The sequence below is a fragment of the Leucopleurus acutus genome, assembly GCF_964270905.1.
Source record: "Leucopleurus acutus genome assembly, chromosome: 6".
Taxonomy (NCBI): domain Eukaryota; kingdom Metazoa; phylum Chordata; class Mammalia; order Artiodactyla; family Delphinidae; genus Leucopleurus; species Leucopleurus acutus.
The window spans coordinates 25,514,079-25,536,747 of record NC_139149.1 but is presented as its reverse complement, the minus strand read 5'-3'; the positions used below and the strand labels follow the sequence as shown (position 1 = coordinate 25,536,747).

At 44.8% G+C, this 22,669-nt stretch overlaps 1 protein-coding gene across 1 annotated transcript in view; it reads left to right on the top strand.

The window, feature by feature from the left end:
- LCT (lactase) overlaps positions 1-22,669 on the top strand; it is a gene marked incomplete at both ends in the record, with an annotated part of 50,966 nt that overhangs the window by 9,381 nt on the left and 18,916 nt on the right. Inside the window, 5 exons of the mRNA XM_082841710.1 lie at positions 2,200-2,283; positions 3,991-4,093; positions 5,516-5,594; positions 8,952-9,678; positions 20,694-21,339. Of these exons, the coding sequence (XP_082697836.1) occupies positions 2,200-2,283; positions 3,991-4,093; positions 5,516-5,594; positions 8,952-9,678; positions 20,694-21,339 (1,639 nt within the window). The remainder of the gene's footprint in view (positions 1-2,199; positions 2,284-3,990; positions 4,094-5,515; positions 5,595-8,951; positions 9,679-20,693; positions 21,340-22,669) is intronic.

The following is a 22,669-nucleotide window of genomic DNA, read 5'->3' as shown; positions in this document are numbered from 1 at the left end:
ATTAAAAGAGCTTCTTAGAAGAGAGGTCAGTGTTTTTAGCAAAACAGATACTAGGGTAAAGGTTTTTTTTTTTTTTAAAAAGTAATGTCCCCCTAGAGTGCCCATCCTGGTTTTGACCTCGTCTAAATACACCTTTTAAATATAATTTTAATAAGAAAAGTTAAAACATCTGAGAATTTAACAGCTTTGGCCCTTGTAATGTTGGCTGCTGGGCGGTATGGAACGCCCTCAGAGAAAACAACTGATTTCTGTAGTTGTGCAGCACTGGTGTCTGTGTTATGATGGAGGCCCCATATGCCAAGGTCCAATTTCAGATTTACCAGCTCAGGGATTTAAAAACCAGACATGATAAGGTTCTGAAATGGCCAGGTCCAAGACTGATTGTATGGCCATATTACCATCTAAATTCTTTTACGAGGGGTGATAATTGCTATCAGTTATGAGCTCAGGAGACCAAAGTGCTGATTGAAAAGTGTTTGTCAAGCAGCAGTCTTTGAACTGATCTCTCTGCCCCCACTCCTGCCAAGCATCTGGGCCACCTTCCGAAAGCACAGTTTTGTTCATTTCCCTACTGAGAAGCTACACTCCCCTGAATTGGTGAAATTCCTCAGGGCCTTCCAGAATATGGCTCACTCAGGCCTTCTTGCTCTCTGGCCTCATCTTTTTGTCCCAGCGTGTATGCTATTTTTCCTGCCGACTCTCCTGCATTCCCTACCTCAAGTCCTATCCTCCTGGCCTTCCTCAAATCTCTTCCAACAAAATTCTATCTATTTTTAACATCTGTGTGGATGTGCCCTCCATCAGGAGGCCTCTGTTAATAATACTCCCTCACTCAACCTGATGTGATCTCTCCCAGCTTGGAACCCTTAGCCACTTGTTTAGATCAGCGGTTCCCAAGCTTTGGTGTGTACCAGAATCACCTGGAGAGCTAGTAAAGAACACAGAGGCCAAGGCTTAATGTGGAGGGTTGCCGTGGGCCTTCATAGGCTTCCCAAGTTCCCAGGTGAGTCTAATCCCCACCAAGATTTGAGGACCACTGATGTGGATTTTTCATATAGCACTTAGAACTTTCTGCCTGTTCTTCATATAGTCGGTGCATCTGTTAACACTCTGTATCAAGTTGGAAGCTTCTGTGGATCTCACTCATCTTTAAACCCAGCACAGTGACTTTCAAGGGTATGAACTCAATGATCATGTGCTGTATGGAATTGACAAACAAAGCAAGCGCTGATAGGGCAGAGGGGAAGGTTCGAGTGGAGCTCACCAGCGGGGAGCAAGCCAGTGGAATGTTGAGTAAACACCAGTGATAACTTGACTGGGAAAGCCATAGGGAGCCAGAGGAGAGTCAGTTATCAAATGTCACAGTGCACTGGGTTGTCAGCAGATACCATTATTGACGGTCTTTGTCCCAAGGGAAGAGAAGGGGAGAAGACAGGCAATGATCTGGTCATGGCCAGGATAGAAATGGCTCGCTGAAAAGGGTAGGGAGGGGATCACCGTGGTATCTGCATATGTTTAGACTCTGAATCTGTAGTTCTTAAAGTATATGTAGGCCAGAGACAGGGCAGAGGGGTATGTCCTTAACTGGAGCACAGACGGGGGTGTCCATGGACCATGAGAGTTCTGTTCTCCAATAATAATGTGGACCAGGCTAAGGCCAGCTGGGATGGACTTTAAACTGTGGCCTGAATGTAGCCAGTGACTATAGCCTACAACTAAAACAAAACCCCAAACCCCAGTAGGGTCTGCCGAAATTACTAAGGGGCCTGTGGGTGGGTGAGGGCTGCACTGCCTCCGTCCTGCAAAGTGGAAGGCCATGAGGAGGGTGCTGCTCAGGGCAGCTCTGGCCTCTGACTCCCTTCCTTCGTGCTCATCCACTTGGTGGAAACCCACCCTTTCTGGCATATGGTGCTTCTTTCATTCACTCACTCATTCAATTGTGCGCATTTATTGAGAGCTTCCTGTGTGCCAGGCACTTTGCTGAGTGCACACGTGATGTATTCCCCACAGCACGTAGGCACACCCCACACACATTCTCACTGTGTCCCCAGCTTTTCCTCATCCTGCTTTTCCCTTGGAAAATCCCACTTTGGAGTATTCCATTTAGTAATAAGGGGAGAAACAAAAAAAGAATACTTCTGAGCAGTTCTTTGTCTTGAAATTCCTTGTGCTCTGATGATCCTATTTACTTATTTCCAGGACGCAGTTGACTTCCTCTCTGTAGATTTATCTTATGGATGCCAAAGTGAGGCAGGTTTCCGGCAGAAGCTGAGTCAATTGCAGGTAATTTGAGCTGTTTTCCATATTGATGATGAATGGCAAAGTTTCCTGAGAGCATATTAGACATTTAATGCTTCAGCTGGCGTGTAAACTGAACTTCCTCCAAGAGTCCATATACTTGCAGGGAATTCCCCAACGGTCCAGTGGTTGGGACTCTGTGCTTTCATCACTGCCAAGGGCCCGAGTTCAATCCCTGGTCAGGGAACTAAGATCCCACAAGCTTCTCGGTGCAGCCAAAAATAAGTAAACAAATAAAAGAGTCCACATACTTGCAGAGTTGCATCTGGAGAGATTCCTATAGAGAACATTTGGAGGTTAGATAGTCTTCCCTGGAAAGGATAATGAGGGTTGGCTTGTTAAGGTAAATATTTACATGGATCCTCTGCTCTCTTGTGTAGAAAACTACTGAGAATCCAAATTCCAGTGTTCGTTCTGAGATTAAAACAGACATTTCATGGATGTGGTCATGTAGATATTTATCCTGACAAGCCAACCCTCACTATCCCTCCCCTCTCCTCAGAGCACCTGCACCCCCTCTCTGAGCCTCAGCTGCTGCTCCCCACTGGCACACAGGTGTCTTAGGGCCTGAGGACCCACAGCACATCCACAGGTTCTGAATTCTTCAGGAGGTACACGTAGGAGTCCCACGTTCCCTTCTCAGAAGAGGCTTTGCTCACCAGAGCCTTCCCCACTCAGCAGAGGGCTCCTGCAGCTCTCCAGTCCTGTGATACCACAGGCTGCCTCACTGCATATGGATCTTCCAGGGAGGGGAAAACCCTCGGTTCCCTCAGGAGTTTGGCTTTGCACACTGACCTGGCCCAGGGAAGGAAAAAGACTACGTGGGTCACAGCTCCACTCACTGGTTCTGAGCGATTTACTTGGTTTCTCAGAGATTAAGGCTTGAGGCTCATTGTTACTGGCTGCTCTGAGAAAATAAAGAACCCGCCTGGCTTCTTTTTAAGTAGTTGCTATTGGTATTTCTCAGTGGCTGTTAACGACTAGAGGAGGAAAACTCAGTGTGGGAAAAATGACAAAACCCAACCTCCCCCAAAAAAGGTAACCTAAAGTGAGGTCAAACAACATGTCAGCCTAAAGATGTTTCTTTTGACATTGAAATGGCTAGAAATGGGAGAGAAATTACACCTGCTCCAATTCTAATGAAGATAGCTTCTTTTAAATTTCTTTATGGAGTATGTCAGATATATCCAAAGGTAGAAGGAAAAGTAAACTGAAGCCATCCCCAGCTTCAAAAGCTATCAGCTCGTGGCTGATCTTGTTTCATCTATACCCTACCTTCCCCCTCTCAAACCAGATTGTTTTGAAGCAAACCCTAGACATCCATAAACATCTTGACAGTGGCACCTGACTGAGCTTCTTGTAGCAGCACAGGCCCCTGACATGAGCAGACTGCCTTGTTCCTGGTCCTAACACAGTGACTGGTTCTAGGAGGTACCTTGTAGCCTGAGGTGATGGCAGAAATTAGCCTGTCTCTTTGGTGGGGGTCAGTGTAGAGAATGGTCTATGTTATTGAAAAGTGTAGATTTTTCTCCCGCAAGTCTAGAGTCGGCTCTCTTTATTGACTGAGATGGCTAGCGGTCATTTCCAAAACCAAATTGAGTGTCGTGACTTCTCATCTTTAAAATCTGTCCCTGTTAACAAAAAACTTACTCTAGGCAGCTTCAGTTCACTTGCTGGCCTATATCATTTCAGACTGTTGAGCCAAAAGTGGAAGTTTTCATCTTCAATCTGAAACTCCAGGACTGCCTCTCCATGAGGAAGAACCCAGCTGATCAGTTCTTCAGCCTTCTCACAGGTGAGTGGACCATCACTGGAGAGGTTTGGAGTGATATTTGGTGTACTGGCTTGTGGGGTAGCTATTTTAAAAGTCTGGGGTTCCAATGGGAGGAGCGACCAGAGGAGGGGTGGTCTGAGAGCCCATCCCAGATGAGTTTAGTGTCCCTTGTCTTCTTGTTGTTGGTCTTGATCCCTTAGCTCCCACTGACCCAAGAAAGGAGAGAGGTTCTGTACGAGGATGGTAAGGATGCCTTGGTCTCATGGAAATAAAGACCATCAGGCCTCAGATGTCAGGTGAAAGCATGGCAACTGCCCTGTGTCCATCTGTCCACTTCCATTACCCCTCCCTCTAAGGTCTCTCATCTCTGCCCCCCTTGGCAGGGCTGCCTCTCTCCCCTCAGCCACCTTACTTTTGTTCATTTCCCCATTACCTAATCAAAATCTTCAGGTATAGGACCCACAGCTCATGGAGCATCTCCTTGGTGTCTCTTAGTTCAAATTCTTGAGAGTGAATCTGATGGGTGGGCCATGTAATCAGAAGATTGCTCCTGGGACTTCCCTGGTGGTCAAGTGGTTAAGTCTCTGTGCTACCACTGCAGGGGGCACGGGTTCCATCCCTGGTTGGGGAACTAAGATCCCACATGCCACATGGTGTGGCTATTAAAAGAAGGAGAAGAAGAAGGTTGCTCCTGGTCCAATCCGGCCAAGGGAAAGTAGGAGGTCCACTAAGGCCTCAGGGGCTGAGGACCACTAAACACTCTGCAGGAAGGGCCAAGGGGCACGCTCCTGCATGCCTGGATATCCAGTTCAGTCTCCCTGTAAGGTCAGAATATGGGAGAAGTTGGTAGTGCCCTTTCTACTACCTGTAACCAGTGCTGAGCTGGCTTCACAGACCTCTTGAACTGCATCCATGGATACCACTTAATAACTCTTGCCCTAACTCATCTTTGATGGTATAATGATTTCCGTTCTTAAATCCCATCACTTTCTAAATGGTTAAAATGGTCAATTTTATGTTTATGTATAGTTTCTTACAAAAAAAATAAAATTCCGCCCCTTTCTGATATTTGAGTTTTGAGTCAGTTGTTCTCCTTGTTTGGTCTCCAGACAAGCAGCATTAGCCTCACTTGGGAACTTGTTAGACATTCACATTCTAGAGCCCACCTCAGATCAGAAACTGTGATCAGAAACTTTGGAGTGGGCCCAGCAATCTGTGTTGAACAAGCTCTGCAGGTGATGCTGATGCACATGGAAGTTTGAGAACCACTGTTCTATCACTTTTGAGTTCTATAAATCTTTAGCCTGTGGAATTTTCCAGAGGGGTTTGGAGCCATTGCTTGGGGTTTGGGTGTGGTGTATAAGTGAGGAAAACTGTTGATAGTAGTCATGCATATTGTTGGTTGGGCTTCAGGTGGAGTGAATTAAATGTCTTCTCTTACAGCCATAAGGGAAGAACAAGTGCTCACCATTGGGTTTGATCTTAGTACATTCCTGAGCTGTTCATCAAGTTCCAAGAAAAGGTAATGTTAGATTTCCTGTGGGACTACCAATAACTGATATTTGCAGAATACTCTGTTGTTCTTTCACATGTGTAAACACAGGGGACTGTTGTCATCTGCCTCTTGGACCAGTGAGTCCTTCGTGGCCATTCTAGAGACAAGAGATGAAGGCTCAGAGGGGAAAGCAGGGAGCAGTGTCTCTGGCCACCACATGGTTCTCCTCTAGTTCACCCAAGTGCACACAGCTAGCAGAGCTGGTGTTTAAACCCCTGCCTTCTAGTTTAGATCTTGTTGGAGGCATTGTGAGGTTGTGGACGAGCAGGCTGGGTTAATGATAGATCTGCCCATCCCTGAAGTTATGTGATCTGAGTAAGTAAGGTGAGTTCTCTGCACCATTTCTTCACACAAAATGTGAAACATCTTACCCGTGAGGAGATGGCATAGATAGGAAAGCCAGCTGTGCAGCAGGGCAGAAGCCTAAATCAGCAGTTTCTCAGGACAAAGGTTTTAAATTATTGTGGGATTGCAAATAATTTCTTTGCACATGACTAAAGTACCAAAATTTGTAAGTGACATACTGAAAAAAATTAGAGTAGATTTGAGGTTATCTCCATAATTATATCATTCTCATGCACTTATATTCCAATGCGCTTCTCGAGAAAAGTTTGGTGTGGAAGCCAGTGCAGGGAACTTCTCAGAACCGTGGGGGTATGTTACACACCTGAGCATCATATACCGTGTGTCAAGGAAGGACCAAGGCCCGGAGGCAATCATTGGCTTCCCAGACCTTCAGCTAGAGCTCACCTCAGACATTTCTAGCACAGCTCTGTCCAAGATCATAAACTTCAGTTGCCACCACCTCTTTGCACTTTTTCTCTTGCAGCATTTGGCTGTCCTCAGCTGTGTCTCCTTCCATTGTTCAGTCCTCTCAACTCACTTCAAATCAGCAGTTCAGATCACCAGACCCTAAGCAGCTGCACATGTCAAGCTTTGTGCCGGGAGTATGAACAGTATGATGAGCAAGTAGAACAGAACTGCTCTCTGTTCACACGTGGAGTCAGCTGAGGAGTGCTGGGCTATCTTTTCAGAAAATAAAACTCAAGAGGTCATAATAAACGTGGTACCCTGGGGACTTCCCTGGCGGACCAGTGGTTAGGACTCTATGCTTCCACTGCAGGGACCACGGGTTCCATCTCGGCTTGGGGAACTAAGATCCCACATGTCACGCATGACATGGCAAAAGAAAAAGAAAGGGGGTACCCTGAGATCACAATGATTGCAAAACCACAAGATGACATGAGACACCAGCTCCAGGATTCTCTAACACCTTGATCTCTCAGTACCTTGCATGCAGGGAAGATCCAACATTGGCTAACGTTAAAGCGAGAGTGGGGGCGGGGGGTTCTCAGGTGGATGTTGATGGAGAACCTGCAGGGGCAGGTGGAAGCACGTCCTGAGAGGACGGGCATCATTTTCTTGTCGGAGTGTTTTAGGCCTCAGAAGTGAGACAGAGAGGCCCGCCAGTGATTCTAGCACAGAGTATGGCAGGAGATACAGACTTCTCCCCAGAGGAGGGAAAAAGAGCATTACCTGGGATGCTCTGAGGTGGCTTAGAGTGCGGGGTGAGGGGTGGCTGAAGGAGGACACTTGGAGGGCTGGGCATAGAGACTTTCTGTGCTAAATCTCTTCCCAAGTTAGGCAAACCCAGGACTCCCAGCTCCAAGGCCTGTATGGCAAGTTCTGTGTTATCCAGGGGCAGTTTGTTTCTTCAAGACCTCTTCTCACCCAAGCCAGAAGGACGGTCATAGTCAGAAGGGTTGGGTCAGAACAGCTGAGTGGGCACCCCTCCATGCCCCTGGTGTGCTCCAGAGTCATGCATCTGTTTTGGGTAATCCACAACTATAGGCTAACATTTCCCCTCACCACTTTTCTACCAAATGCGGATGAGTTGATGCTTAATAAAATAGGAGGAGCTTAAGTTTGGAAGGTCCAGGCTCCACTCCACGGGAGGGAGGTCCTTTCTGCAGTGTCTCCGTCACTTCTACCGGTTCTGTGCTCTGGGCCAACCTTGTATAAGTGTCAGCCCCTCGATGGCCCAAGGACAGGGAGATGCTCTTGTACTCCACTTCCTCTCTTCATGTGTGTTCTCTTCTCCAGGCCAAACACACCCACCTCCACCAATCCTTCCTCAAGTTTGCCCTCTGCTGGTGTAACTGCTGCATGTTATCACGCACTGCTTTCCAGCCTGCAGGACAGGACTCAGATAGAGAAAACAATAAAGAAAGAAGGGACGGAGGGAAGGAGGAAGGAAGGAGAGAGAAGGAAAACAGATTAGAAGTAAATAGAATATATCAGACTTCATTGTGTATGAGAATAGCATTTTTATGTTATGCTTTATTTCAGCTATGTTTATTTCTGATGTTTATTTCAGATACATTTATTTCTGAAATAAAACATAACATGCACATAAATGTCTACACGTCTACACACATACATAGTGATATGTAGTTAAAAGCACAGATTCTGTGCTGTACCATTTGCAAGCTGTGTAATCTAGGAGGAGTTCTCATTTTTTAAAAAAAACAAGATGTAAGTTTATTGATATAAATAAAGCCTGAAGATGGACAGTCTAGAGTGGGTAAAAATCATCAGGAATCCAGGCTCCTATCTTGTTGCTTTGTTATTCTTAACAAAACTTCTACCTCATGGTGCAGGATGGATGCTTGAGCTCCTGCCATTATGACCATAATCCAGGCAGCATGAAGAAGAAAGGAGGTTATAGTCAGGGTTGACATTTGAGTGGTACACATCAGTAGAAATGTACCAGTCATTCAATTATTGAAATATTTCTGTACCAGCTGGTAAGTAGCTGCTGGCCCCCTGATGCCCGAAGTTACTCATTTCTTTAAGTCTCAGTTTCCTCCTCTGTAGGAAGAAGATAAATAATGTAGTACTTATCTTGTACACTTATTTTGAAAATTAAATGAGATAATAATGTACATACATTTTTATCATAGTGGTCACCATAGAATCAAACGTCTCAGTAAATTGAAGTCATTATTATTAGCTGTGTTTTATAAATATACATTATAAGAAGAAAAACTTTCATCAGAACTGAAGACTGTATTCAAGGGTGATCTAATATAGCAAACAGTAGCATTGGTACAGTATTTTCACTCATGCAGGAGCAATGATAACTCACCAAGAAGAGACAATAATAATAATTTTCCCATCTACTTGCTGCCCATGACTTTGGGTCGGTGTTTCTGGAATCTTTACTGATTACACACATTGTCACTGTTCATCGGTCTGGGGGCATTTGTAACTTACAGAGTCATTACTTATACTATGTCCCTTTATGTCACTTCACTCCTACAGCTGGTCTTGTTCTCTGACTGACAACCTGACCCTCCAGACTCTCCTGCAGCTGGACCCGGAGACAGCAGTAGACTCCTCTCTGCCCCACTCAGCCTATCAGAGAGTCTGGGAAATGTTTGCCAACCAGTCCAGGGCAGAAAGGGATGCTTTCCTGCAGGATGTTTTTCCTGAGGGTTTCCTCTGGGGCGTCTCCACAGGGGCTTTTAATGTGGAAGGAGGCTGGGCCGAGGACGGAAGAGGTGCGAGCATCTGGGACAGAGTCGGGCACCAGAACACCGGCAAGGGCCAAGCAACGCCAGAGGTGGCCAGTGACAGTTACCACAAGGTGGACACTGACGTCGCCCTGCTTCGTGGCCTCCGGGCCCAGGTCTACAAGTTCTCCATCTCCTGGTCCCGCATCTTCCCCACTGGGCAGGGGCAGAGCCCCAACCTCCGGGGCGTCGCCTACTACAACATGCTGATCGACAGGCTGCTGGACTCGCATATTGAGCCCATGGCCACGCTGTCCCACTGGGACCTGCCTCAGGCCCTGCAGGATCGCGGCGGGTGGCAGAATGAGAGCATGGTGGATACCTTCCTGGACTATGCGGCCTTCTGCTTCTCCACGTTTGGGGACCGTGTGAAGCTGTGGGTGACCTTCCACGAGCCGTGGGTGATGAGCTACGCGGGCTACGGCACCGGCCAACACGCACCAGGCATCTCCAACCCAGGGATGGCCTCTTTTAAGGTACTTCCCATCTTTGCAATGCTTACTTGTTGGAAGAGAAAGGACATTGGGTTGGAAAAATGTTTATTTTACCTTCCCATCAGCAAGTCTTTCCTTTCTTGTTCCTTTAAAGGAAATCAGAGGGAGGGAGGGAAGGAACCATAAATTCTTAATCGCCTTATTTGTCCAAACACTATTCTGGCACTTTAAAAATTGTTGCCACCTCCTCAGAACGGCTCTGATGGATGAGGGAATCGGGGCTTAGGAGGAGAAGCAATTGGTCGTGATGACATTGCTAGTGGGTTAGCAGTGTGAAGCCAACATTTGAGCCCAAGTCCCTTGACTCCAAAGCAAGTTTTCCATGTCAGCCAGGACTCTTAATTGCAAGTGACAGAAAACCCAACCCAAACTGACTTAAACAAGGAGGGAATTTCTGAGTTCTGGAAACTGAAGAGTCTTAGTTTTAGCTGATCAGAGTGGAGCTTGATTAGACCACAGATGATGTTACCAGGACTCGATTTTTCTTCTTCTCTTGCTCCCCTCACTGGCTTTATTCTTGGGCTGGCTGGTAGCCAGATGGCCACAATCCTTCTCTCATATTTCAAGATCAGCAGAAAACAGAAAAGACAGCTTGCCTCTGTTCTGGCGTTCCCAGGAAAGTTCTCGCCGTGCTCATGGTCTCTGCATGGGTCGCGTGCCCATCCCTGAACCAGTCACTGGGTCTAGGCTAGGGGACTGTGTGGCATTGATTGGTTTTGACCCAGGTCCCAGCTCTACCCCTCAACACACTGGCTGAGAGACAGGGAAGTGGCGGTGGGGAGGGTGGTCTTTCCAGAGGGCAATCAGGGTATCATTTCAACAAGAAGGTGATGTGTATCCTTGAGACAAAATTTAAAATGGCTTAACATGGGTCCCATCCATCATTTCCCTTTTTCTTCAAAAGCTCCCAGGAAACCTACCAGCTTCCCTGGCTGCATTCTTCAGGACAATTAGTCTAGCTTTCCCCCAGCACCTTTTGGGTTCTCTTCTCTTCTGAAAGAGGAGCATTCACTGGGCCCCAGGCTAGATGTTAAGTGCTATCAAGACACTTAACTGTCAATTAGAGAACAATTCAAAATACCCACAACGAGAGTGAGCTGGAATACTGTGAATAAATGGCAAAATATAGCACTTAAGTCAAGGCTTCCATTCTGCTCTTGTTCAGCAAGTGACCGTACCCACGGAGACAGAGAACACTTCTGAAAGGGGAAAGCTTGAACCTTTCTGTTTGTCTTTGTTGTAAAACTCATCCCAGCCTTTACACCTTAGGCTTCTTATCCCTACAGCCGTGGCTCCTGAGACTTTTCTACAGAGACTTTTATGAGAAAGTCCACCTCACTTTTTTTTTTTTTTTTTTTTTTTTGGGGCTGCGTTGAGTCTTCATTGCTGCGTGCGGGCTTTCTCTACTTGCAGCGAGTGAGGGCTACTCCTTGTTGTGGTGCGTGAGCTTCTCATTGCGGTGGCTTCTCTTATTGCGGAGCACGAGCTCTAGGCGCTCAGGCTTCAGTAGTTGTGGCACGCAGGCTCAGTAGTTGTGGCTCGCAGGCTCTAGAGCACAGGCTCAGTAGTTGTGACACACGGGCTTCGTTGCTCTGCGGCATGAGGGATCTTCCCGGGCCAGGGCACTAACCCGTGTCCCCTGCATTGGCAGGCGGATTCTTAACCACTGCACCACCAGGGAAGCCCCACCTCACTTTTCTCTTTCAATTCTTCCTTTTATTTATAAAACATTATGACACCATTAAGGAAAAATTTCCAAGAAAAGATATTTTTCATAGTTCTACTAGTATTTCCTTCCAGTCATGGCTTCCTTACATTCATAGTGTAGTCATAGTGTGCACTCAGCTTAGTGCCCTTGTTTTCTTTTTGTTGTTGTTTTTATTGAAGTATAGTTGATTTACAACGTTGTGTCAATCTCTGCTGTACAGCAAAGTGACTCACTTATACACATATAGACTTTTTTTTTAGGTATTTAGTCTTTATTCTGAATCTGATAGACAACAGTTATTTTTTTAATTTTTAAATTTCATTTAATTAATTTTTTTATACAGCAGGTTCTTATTAGTCATCAATTTTATACACATCAGTGTATACATGTCAATCCCAATCTCCCAATTCATCACACCACCACCCCCCCCCCACTGCTTTCCCCCCTTGGTGTCCATACGTTTGTTCTCTACCTCTGTTTCTCATTTTCTGCCCTGCAAACCAGTTCATCTGTACCATTTTTCTAGGTTCCACATATATGCATTAATATACGATATTTGTTTTTCCCTTTCTGACTTCACTCTGTGTGACTGTCTCTAGATCCATCCACGTCTCAACAAATGACCCAATTTTATTCCTTTTTATGAAAAGGAATTGTATTCCATTTTATATATATATACCACATATTCTTTATCCATTCATCTGTCGATGGACATTTAGGTTGCTTCCATGACCTGGCTATTGTAAATAGTGCTGCAATGAACATTGGGGTACATGTGTCTTTTTGAATTATAGTTTTCTCTGGGTATTTGCCCAGTAGTGGGATTGCTGGATCATATGGTATTTCTAATTTTAGTTTTTGTGTGTGTGTGTGTGTGTGTGTGTGTGTGTGGTACCCGGGCCTCTCACTGTTGTGGCCTCTCCCGTTGCAGAGCGCAGGCTCAGTGGCCATGGCTCACGGGCCCAGCCGCTCCGCGGCATGTGGGATCTTCCCGGACTGGGGCACGAACCCGTGTCCACTGCATCGGCAGGCAGACTCTCAACAACTGTGCCACCAGGGAAGCCCTATTTTTAGTTTTTATAAGGAACCTCCATACTGTTCTCCATAGTGGCTGTATCAATTTACATTCCCACCAACAGTGCAAGAGGATTCCCTTATCTCCACACCCTCTCCAGCATTTGTTGTCTGTAGACTTTCTGATGATGCCCATTCTAACTGGTGTGAGGTGATACCTCATTGTAGTTTTGATTTGCATTTCTCTAATAATTAGTGATGTTGAGCAGCTTTTCATGTGCTTCTTGGCCATCTGTATGTCTTCTTTGGAGAAATGTCTATTTAGGTCTTCTGCCCATTTTTGGATTGGGTTGTTTGTATTTTTAATATTGAGCTGCATGAGCTGTTTATATGTTTTGGAGAATAATTCTTTGTCCGTTGATTCGTTTGCAAATATTTTCTCCCATTCTGAGGGTTGTCTTTTCGTCTTGTTTATGGTTTCCTTTGCTGTGCAAAAGCTTTGAAGTTTCATTAGGTCCCATTTGTTTATTTTTGTTTTTATTAACTTTACTCTAGGAGGTGGATCAAAAAAGACCTTCCTGTGATTTATGTCAAAGAGTTTTCTTCCTATGTTTTCCTCTAACAGTTTTATAGTGTCCGGTCTTACATTTATGTCTCTAATCCATTTTGAGTTTATTTTTGTGTATGGTGTTAGGGAGTGTTCTAATTTCATTCTTTTACATATAGCTGTCCAGTTTTCCCAGCACCACTTATTGAAGAGACTGTCTTTTCTCCATTGTATATCCTTGCCTCCTTTGTCATAGATTAGTTGACCATAGGTGCGTGGGTTTATCTCTGGGCTTTCTATCTTGTTCCATGGATCTATATTTCTGTTTTTGTGCCAGTACCTTATAGTCTTGATGACTGTAGCTTTGTAGTATAGTCTGAAGTCAGGGAGTCTGATTCCTCCAGCTCCGTTTTTTTCCCTCAAGACTGCTTTGGCTATTTGGGGTCTTTTGTGTCTCCATACAAATTTTAAGATTTTTTGTTCTAGTTCTGTAAAAAATGCCATTGGTAATTTGATAGGGATTGCACTGAATCTGTAGATTGCTTTGGGTAGTATAGTCATTTTCACAATATTGATTCTTCTAATCCAGGAACATGATATATCTCTCCATCTGTTGGTATCATCTTTAATTTCTTTCATCAGTGTCTTATAATTTTCTGCATACAGGTCTTTTGTCCCCCTAGGTAGGTTTATTCCTAGGTATTTTATTCTTTTTGTTGCAGTGGCAAATGGGAGTGTTTCCTTAATTTCTCTTCCAGATTTTTCATCATTAGTGTATAGGAATGCAAGAGATTTCTGTGCATTAATTTTGTATCCTGCAACTTTACAAAATTCATTGATCAGCTCTAGTAGTTTTCTGGTGGCATCTTTAGGATTCCCTATGTATAGCATCATGTCATCTGCAAACAGTGACAGTTTTACTTCTTGTTTTCCAATTTGTATCCCTTTTATTTTTTTTCTTCTCTGATTGCCGTGCCAGGACTTCCAAAACTACGTTGAATAATAGTGCTGAGAGCGGACATCCTTGTCTTGTTCCTGATCTTAGAGGAAATGCTTTCAGTTTTCCACCATTGAGAATAATGTTTGCTGTGGGTTTGTCATATATGGCCTTTATTATGTTGAGGTAGTTTCCCTCTATGCCCACTTTCTGGAGAGTTTTTATCATAAATGGGTGTTGAATTTTGTCAAAAGCTCTTTCTGCATCTATTGAGATGATCATATGGTTTTTACTTTCAATTTGATAATATGGTGTATCACATTGATTGGTTTGCATATATTGAAGAATCCTTGCATTCCTAGGGTAAACTCCACTTGATTATGGTGTCTGATCCTTTTAATGTGTTGTTGGATTCTGTTTGCTAGTATTTTGTTGAGGATTTTTGCATCTATATTCATCAGTGATATTGGTCTGTAATTTTCTTTTTTTGTAGTATCTTTGTATGGTTTTGGTATCAGGGTGATGGTGGACTCATAGAATGAGCTTGGGAGTGTTCCTTCCTCTGCAATTTTTTGGAAGAGTTTGAGAAGAATGGGTGTTAGCTCTTCTCTGTTTGATAGAATTCACCTGTGAAGCCATCTGGTCCTGGACTTTTTTTTTTTTTTTTTGGCGGTACACAGGCCTCTCACTGTTGTAGCCTCTCCTGTTGTGGATCACAGGCTTCGGACGCGCAGGCTCAGCGGCCATGGCTCACGGGCCCAGCCACTCCACGGCATGTGGGATCTTCCCGGACCAGGGCACGAACCTGCGTTCCCTGCATCGGCAGGCGGGATCTCAAGCACTGCACCACCAGGGAAGCCCGGTTGGAAGATTTTTAATCACAGTTTGAATTTCATTACTTGTGATTGGTCTGTTCATATTTTATATTTCCTCCTGGTTCAGTCTTGGAAGGTTATAGTTTTCTAAGAATTTGTCCATTTCTTCCAGGTTGTCCCTTTTATTGGCATAGAGTTCCTTGTAGTAGTCTCTTAGAATGCTTTGTATTTCTGTGGTGTCTGTTGTAACTTCTCCCTTTTCATTTCTAATTTTATTGATTTGAGTCCTCTCCCTCTTTTTTTTTTTTTTTGCGGTACGCGGGCCTCTCACTGTTGTGGCCTCTCCCGTTGCGGAGCCCAGGCTCCAGGCACACAGGCTCAGTGGCCATGGCTCACGGGCCCAGCCGCTCCGCGGCATGTGGGATCTTCCCGGACTGGGGCACGAACCTGTGTCCGCTGCATCGGCAGGTGGACTCTCAACCACCGCACCACGAGGGAAGCCCTCTCTCTTTTTCTTGATGAGTCTGGCAAATGGTTTATCAATTTTGTTTATCTTCTCAAAGAAGCAGCTTTTAGTTTTATTGATCTTTGCTATTGTTTTCTTTGTTTCTATTTCATTTATCTCTGCTCTGATCTTTATGATTTCTTTCCTTCTGCTAACTTTGGGTTTTGTTTCTTCTTCTTTCTCTGGTTCCTTTAGGTGTAAGGTTAGATTGTTTATTTGCGATTTTGTTTGTTTCTTGAGATAGGCTTGTATAGCTATAAACTTCCCTCTTAGAAGTGCTTTTGCTACATCCCATAGGTTTTGGATCATCGTGTTTTCATTGTCATTTGTCTCTAGGTATTATTTGATCTCCTCTTTGATTTCTTTAGTGATCTCTTGGTTATTTAGTAATGTATTGTTTAGCCTCCATGTGTTTGTGTTTTTTATGTTTTTTTCCCTGTAATTCATTTTTTTTTATTGATTTTTTTTAATATTTATTTATTTATTGATTGATTGATTGATGGCTGTGTTGGGTCTTCGTTTCTGTGCGAGGACTTTCTCTAGTTGCGGCAAGTGGGGGCCACTCTTCATCGCGGTGCACGGGCCTCTCACTATCGCGGCCTCTCTTGTTGTGGAGCACAGGCTCCAGACGCGCAGGCTCAGTAATTGTGGCTCACGGGCCCAGTTGCTCTGCAGCATGTGGGATCTTCCCAGACCAGGGCTTGAACCCATGTCCCCTGCACTGGCAGGCAGGCTCTCAACCACTGCGCCACCAGGGAAGCCCTCCCTGTAATTCATTTTTAATCTCATAGCATTGTGGTCAGAAAAGATGCTTGATATGATTTCAGTTTTCTTAAATTTACTGAGGCTTGATTTGTGACCCAGGATCCTGGAGAATGTTCCATGCGCACTTGAGAAGAAAGTGTAATCTGCTGTTTTTGGATGGAATGTCCTATAAATATCAATTAAATCTATCTGGTCTATTGTGTCATTTAAAGCTTCTGTTTCCTTATTTTCATTTTGGATGATCTGTCCATTGGTGTAAGTGAGGTGTTAAAGTCCCCCACTATTATTGTGTTACTGTCGATTTCCTCTTTTATAGCTGTTAGCAGTTGCCTTATGTATTGAGGTGCTCCTATGTTTGGTGCATATATATTTATAATTCTTATTGTTATATCTTCTTCTTGGATTCATCCCTTGATCATTGTGTAGTGTCCTTCCTTGTCTCTTGTAACGGTCTTTATTTTAAAGTCTATTTTATCTGGTATGAGTATTGCTACTCCAGCTTTCTATTGATTTCCATTTGCACGGAATAACTTTTTCCATCCCCTCACTTTCAGTCTGTATGTGTCCCTAGGTCTGAAGTGGGTCTCTTGTAGACAGCATATATATGGGTCTTGTTTTTGTATCCATTCAGCAAGGCTGTTTCTTTTGGTTGGAGCATTTAATCCATTTACATTTAAGGTAATTATCGATATGTATGTTCCTATGACCATTTTCTTAATTGTTTCGGGTTTGTTTATGTAGGTCCTTTTCTTCTCTTGTGCTTTCCACTTAGAGAAGTTCCTTTAGCATTTGTTGTAGAGCTGGTTTGGCGGTGCTGAATTCTCTTAGCTTTTGCTTGTCTGTAAAGCTCTTGATTTCTTCATCGAATCTGAATGAGATCCTTGCCGGGTAATGTAATCTTGGTTGTAGGTTCTTCCCTTTCATCACTTTAAGTATATCATGCCACTACCTTCTGGCTTGTAGAGTTTCTGCTGAGAAATCAGCTGTTAACCTTATGGGAGTTCCCTTGTATGTTATTTGTCGTTTTTCCCTTGCTGCTTTCAATAATTTTTCTTTGTCTTTAATTTTTGCCAATTTGATTACTATGTGTCTCGACATGTTTCTCCTTGGGTTTATCCTGTATGGGACTCTCTGCGCTTCCTGGCCTTGGGTGACTATTTCCGTTCCCATGGTAGGGATGTTTTCGACTATAATCAGATATTTTCTCTGATCCTTTCTCTCTCTCTTCTCCTTCTGGGACCCCTATAATGTGAATGTTGTTGTGTTTAATGTTGTCCCAGAGGTCTCTTAGGCTATCTTCATTTCTTTTCATTATTTTTTTCCTTATTCTGTTCCACAGCAGTGAATTCCACCATTCTGTCTTCCAGGTAACTTATCCGTTCTTCTGCCTCAGTTATTCTGCTATTGATTCCTTCTAGTGTAGTTTTCATTTCAGTTATTGTATTGTTCATCTCTGATTGTTTGTTCTTTAATTCTTCTAGGTCTTTGTTAAACATTTCTTGCATCTTCTCGATCTTTGCCTCCATTCTTTTTCTGAGGTCCTGGATCATCTTCACTATCATTATTCTGAATTCTTTTTCTGGAAGGTTGCCTATCTCCACTTCATTTAGTTGTTTTTCTGGGGTTTTATCTTGTTCCTTCATCTGGTACATAGCCCTCTGCCTTTTCATCTTGTCTTTCTGTGAAAGTGGTTTTTGTTCCACAGGCTGCAGGATTGTAGTTCTTGCTTCTGCTGTCTGCCCTCTGGTGGATGAGGCTATCTAAGAGGCTTGTGCAAGTTTCCTGATGGGAGGGACTGGTGGTGGGTAGAGCTGGGTGTTGCTCTGGTGGGCAGAGCTCAGTAAAACTGTAATCTGCTTGACTGCTGATGGATGGGGCTGGGTTCCCTCCCTGTTGGTTGTTTGGCCTGAGGCAACCCAACACTGAAGCCTACCTGGGCTCTTCGGTGGGGCTAATGGCAGACTCTGGGAGGGCTCATGCCAAGGAGTCCTTCCCAGAACTTCTGTTGCCAGTGTCCTTGTCCCCATGGTGAGCCACAGCCCCCCCACCCCCGCCTCTGCAGGAGACCCTCCAACACTAGCAGGTAGGTCTGGTTCAGTCTCCTATGGGGTCACTGCTCCTTCCCCTGGGTCCCGATGTGCACACTACTTTGTGTGTACCCTCCAAGAGTGGAGTCTCTGTTTCCCCCAGCCCTGTCGAAGTCCTGCAATCAAATCCCACTAGCCTTCAAAGTCTGATTCTCTATGAATTCCTCCTCCCGTTGCCGGACCCCCAGGTTGGGAAGCCTGATGTGGGGCTCAGAACCTTCACTCCAGTGGGTGGACTTCTGTGGTATAAGTGGTCTACAGTTTGTGGGTCACCCACCCAGCAGTTATGGGATTTGATTTTATTGTGATAGCACTCCTTCTACCATCTCATTGTGGCTTCTCCTTTGTCTTTGGATGTACGGTATCTTTTTTGGTGAGTTCTAGTGTCTTCCTGTTGATGACTGTCCAGCAGCTAGTTGTGATTCTGGTGTTCTCACAAGAGGGAGTGAGAGCACGTCCTTCTACTCCGCCATCTTGGTTCAGGCTCCCTAGACATTCTTTTTTAAGTATTCTTTTTTCATTATGATTTATCCCAAGAGATTGGATATAGTTCCCTGTGCTCTACAGTAGGACCTTGTTGTTTATCCATTCTAAATGTAATAGTTTGCATCTACCAACCCCAAACTCCCTGTCCATTCCTCTCCCTCCCCACCTCCCCCTTGGCAACCGCAAGTCTGATCTCGATGTCTGTGGGTCTGTTTCTGTTTTGTAGATAGGTTCTTTTGAGCATATTTTAGATTCCACATATAATATCATATGGTATTTGTCTTTCTCTTTCTGACTTATTTCACTTAGTATGATAATCTCTAGTTGCATCCATGCTGCTGCAAATGGCATTATTTTGTTCTTTTTTATGGCTGAGTAGTATTCCATTGTATATATGTACCACATCTTCATTATCCGTTCGTCTGTTGATGGGCATTTAGGTTGCTTCCATATCTTGGCTATTGTGAATAGTGCTGCTGTGAACATAGGGGTGCATGTGTCTTTTTATTTTTTAGAGTAGTTTCAGGTTCACAGCAAAACTGAGTGGAAGACACAGAGACTTCCCATTTACTCCCTGCCCCCACACATGTATAGCGTCCCCCGTTATCGACATCCCCCACCTGCACGGCAGATTTGTTACAATCAAAGACATATACAATGATCTATACACCGACACATTATCATTCTAGTGCCCATTTTTTACTTGAAATGTCATTAAACCTTTTCCATGTCATTACATGATCACAGTGATTGTTTCTGATGGTTGCCTAGTATTCCACTGAGCACCCTGCCCCAACACCAGCAAGCTTAGAAGGGAAGCCTTCCTGCCTTTTGGAAAGGAGCACACTTTGCTGTTGGAGATTAGGACCCACCCAGTTAAGAACTAACATTTGGGACATTAGAAGCAGTCAGGAGCTTCTCTTCCTAGAGCACGTTTTGGGTGTAAAATTCTTCAAACATAGGTGTCATCATCTTCACATGATAAAAAGGAAAAGAAAAAGGTGCTAAGCTGTAGCAAACCTCCTCCTGCACTCCAGGTTTCTGCTCTGTGCTGTATGTACACAGTTGCATTGAATCCTCCTGGATGGATCCATAATTACCCACTTCCTGCAGACAAGGAAGCTGAAGTCGAGGAAGAAGATGGTTTGAGTTTACTGAGCATGTTAGTGATAGAGTCAATATTCAGATGTAGGCTTGTTATACTCCAGATACCCCACCTTTAACGTTTCTCCTGGTGCTCCACCAAGGAAAGATGTTGACATTTGTAAGACCATGAGTTAAGTCTACAGCAGATCCTGGTTGTGGTTTCTCTTCCTAGACTTCATTAAGTAGAAAGGAGAACAGGAAGGCTAGAAATAATTTCCCCCTCTTTTGTGTGTTAACTAGAGTGATTGCCCCTGCCAATTAGTTGTGGACTAGTCAATAAGCCCTTCCTGGGACTTCCCTGGGGCGCAGTGGTTAAGAGTCCGCCTGCCAATGCAGGGGACACGGGTTCGAGCCCTGGTCCGGGAAGATCCCACATGCCGCGGAGCAACTAAGCCCGCGTGCCACAACTACTGAAGCCCGCATGCCTAGAACCCGTACTCTGAAACAAGAGAAGCCACCGCAATGAGAAGCCCACACACCGCAACAAAGAGTAGCTCCCGCTCAACACAACTAGAGAAAATCCACACACAGTAACGAAGACCCAATGCAACCAAAGATTTAAAAAATTAAAAAAAAAAAAAAAGCACTTACTGAGGACAGAGGCAGAGGAACTGGGTGATGATCCAGGCCTGGGGTCAGACTGCCTGTGCTCTCCCCTTCTCTGGATCCTGTGTTCCTCACCTGTATCATAGTAATAGTATTTGTACTTGCCACATAAGTGAGGATCACACAAGATAAGCCATTGACACCTGTTATTGTTAATGTGGTTGTGGTGCTGTCGCTATCGACCTGGTGATGGTGGTGATGGTGGTATTGACTTGTTGACACAGTTGTGGATGTTGCTGACATTGTTGCTGTTGACTTTATTAACTTGCTACCGTTACTGACTTTGGTGTCAACTTGCTGACGTTGTTGTTGACTTGTTATTGGCTTGTGGGTGCTGTTGTTGTCACTAAGACCTGTATTTCCTTCTTTCTTCCTCACAAGGTGGCTCACGTGGTGCTCAAGGCTCATGCCAGGGCTTGGCACCACTACAACAACCAACATCGCCCACAGCAGCAGGGGCGAGTAGGCATTGTACTGAACTCAGACTGGGCAGAGCCCCTGTCCCCAGGGAGGCCTGAGGACCGGAGAGCCTCTGAACGCTTCCTGCACTTCATGCTGGGCTGGTTTGCACACCCCATCTTTGTGGATGGAGACTACCCGGCTGCCCTGAGAGCCCAGATCCAACAGACAAACAAACAGTGCCCCAGTCCTGTGGCCCAGCTCCCTAAGTTCACCGAGGCAGAGAAGCAGCTCCTGAAGGGCTCCGCTGACTTTCTGGGTCTGTCCCATTACACTTCCCGCCTCATCAGCAAGGCCCAAGGAGATACCTGCGTCCCCAGCTATGATACCATTGGAGGCTTCTCCCAACACGTGGACCCTGCGTGGCCCCAGACCGAATCCCCTTGGATTCGTGTGGTACCCTGGGGTATAAGGAGGCTGTTGCAGTTTGTATTCTTGGAATACACAAGAGGCAAAGTTCCAATCTACCTGGCTGGGAATGGCATGCCCATAGGGGAAAGTGAAGATCTCATCAATGATTCCTTGAGAATTGACTACTTCAATCAATATATCAATGAGGTGCTCAAGGGTAAGAATGTAGATATGCTGGTGATTGGAACGTGGGTGGTACTTCATCAAGTCTTCAGAGTTTTGTTTTGAGGGACAAAGACAGTCTCCCAAGAAAATGAAGCCAAAAAGTAGTATTTGTAGTAATAGTGTGAGTCCTTCATATCAGCCTCCTAACTCTCTCCCTCAAAGGCCTCAAGCCTTTACTTTTATATTGCTAGTGCCTACAGCGCTCCCTTCTACACTCTGCCTATCTGAGTCCTATCTATCCATCAAGCCTCATCATCTTTTAACACATTTAGTTAACAAATATTTATTGAGTGCCCATTACATGCCAGACATTGTGCAAGACAGTAGGGGTACCATATTGAACCAACACCTTCTTTTCCCAGAGGGGACTCAGAGTCTACAGAGGGACGCAGACAGAAAAGTGCAATATATGGTGATGATGGCATTACAGGGTGGCATGAGGACACTCAGGGTGGGACTCCAGCCCATTAAATCTTCCCCCATCGCTCCAGCCTGGCCTGATCTTCATTTCCTTTAACGGGGTATAAAATCTACATTCCACATCATTCACTTTGGTCCACTTAACCTATATCTACAGTCTCATTTTTACCTTATATGTCTTTTTATTTCAAGTAAAAAGGAGAGGCAAATAGGTTTCATCTCAGTACGTCAGTCCTAATCAACTGATAGTGGCTAGCTGTCTGCCTAGAGGGCTGTGTTGAGAAGATTTCGAGGCCTTGTCTAGAATCAAAGAGAAAGAGTTAAAAAGGGACCCCTGCCCTGGGCACTGCAGTAAGGAATGGAGACCTACATCCCACTGTTTGTGAGGTCAGACTTCACCTGTACTCTCCTCAGTATCAAGGAATCCCTTTAAGACATTATCTCAAGTGATCCTTGAAACGGCCTTGTTCAGTAAATGGGGGCAGATATTATCTTCATGGGACAACTCTGAAAACCGATGCTCTGAGAGATTAAATGATATGCCCAGACATCCAGTGAGTGGAGCCATAGGCCCTTCTGTTTCTGGCTCAGCAATTCCTTCTGCCCACTAACCTATAAGGCTTTTATTCATCTTTATGTTCCCAGAGCCTAGCACAGCGTGGGATAAAGTAGGTGCCTACTAAATTATTTATTGAGTGAATGAGCGATGTTACCTACCTCTTACACAGTCATCCACAGCTATTGCTCTGACTCCTGGTTGACTCACTAGAACATTGTTAATTCTTTCACCGTTCTGGAGGCCAGAAGTCCAAAATCAAGACGTCAGTAGGAACACTTTCCATCCAAAGCCTCTGAGGGAGAATCCTTCCTTGCCTCTTCCAGCTTCTGGGGGCTCTAGGCCT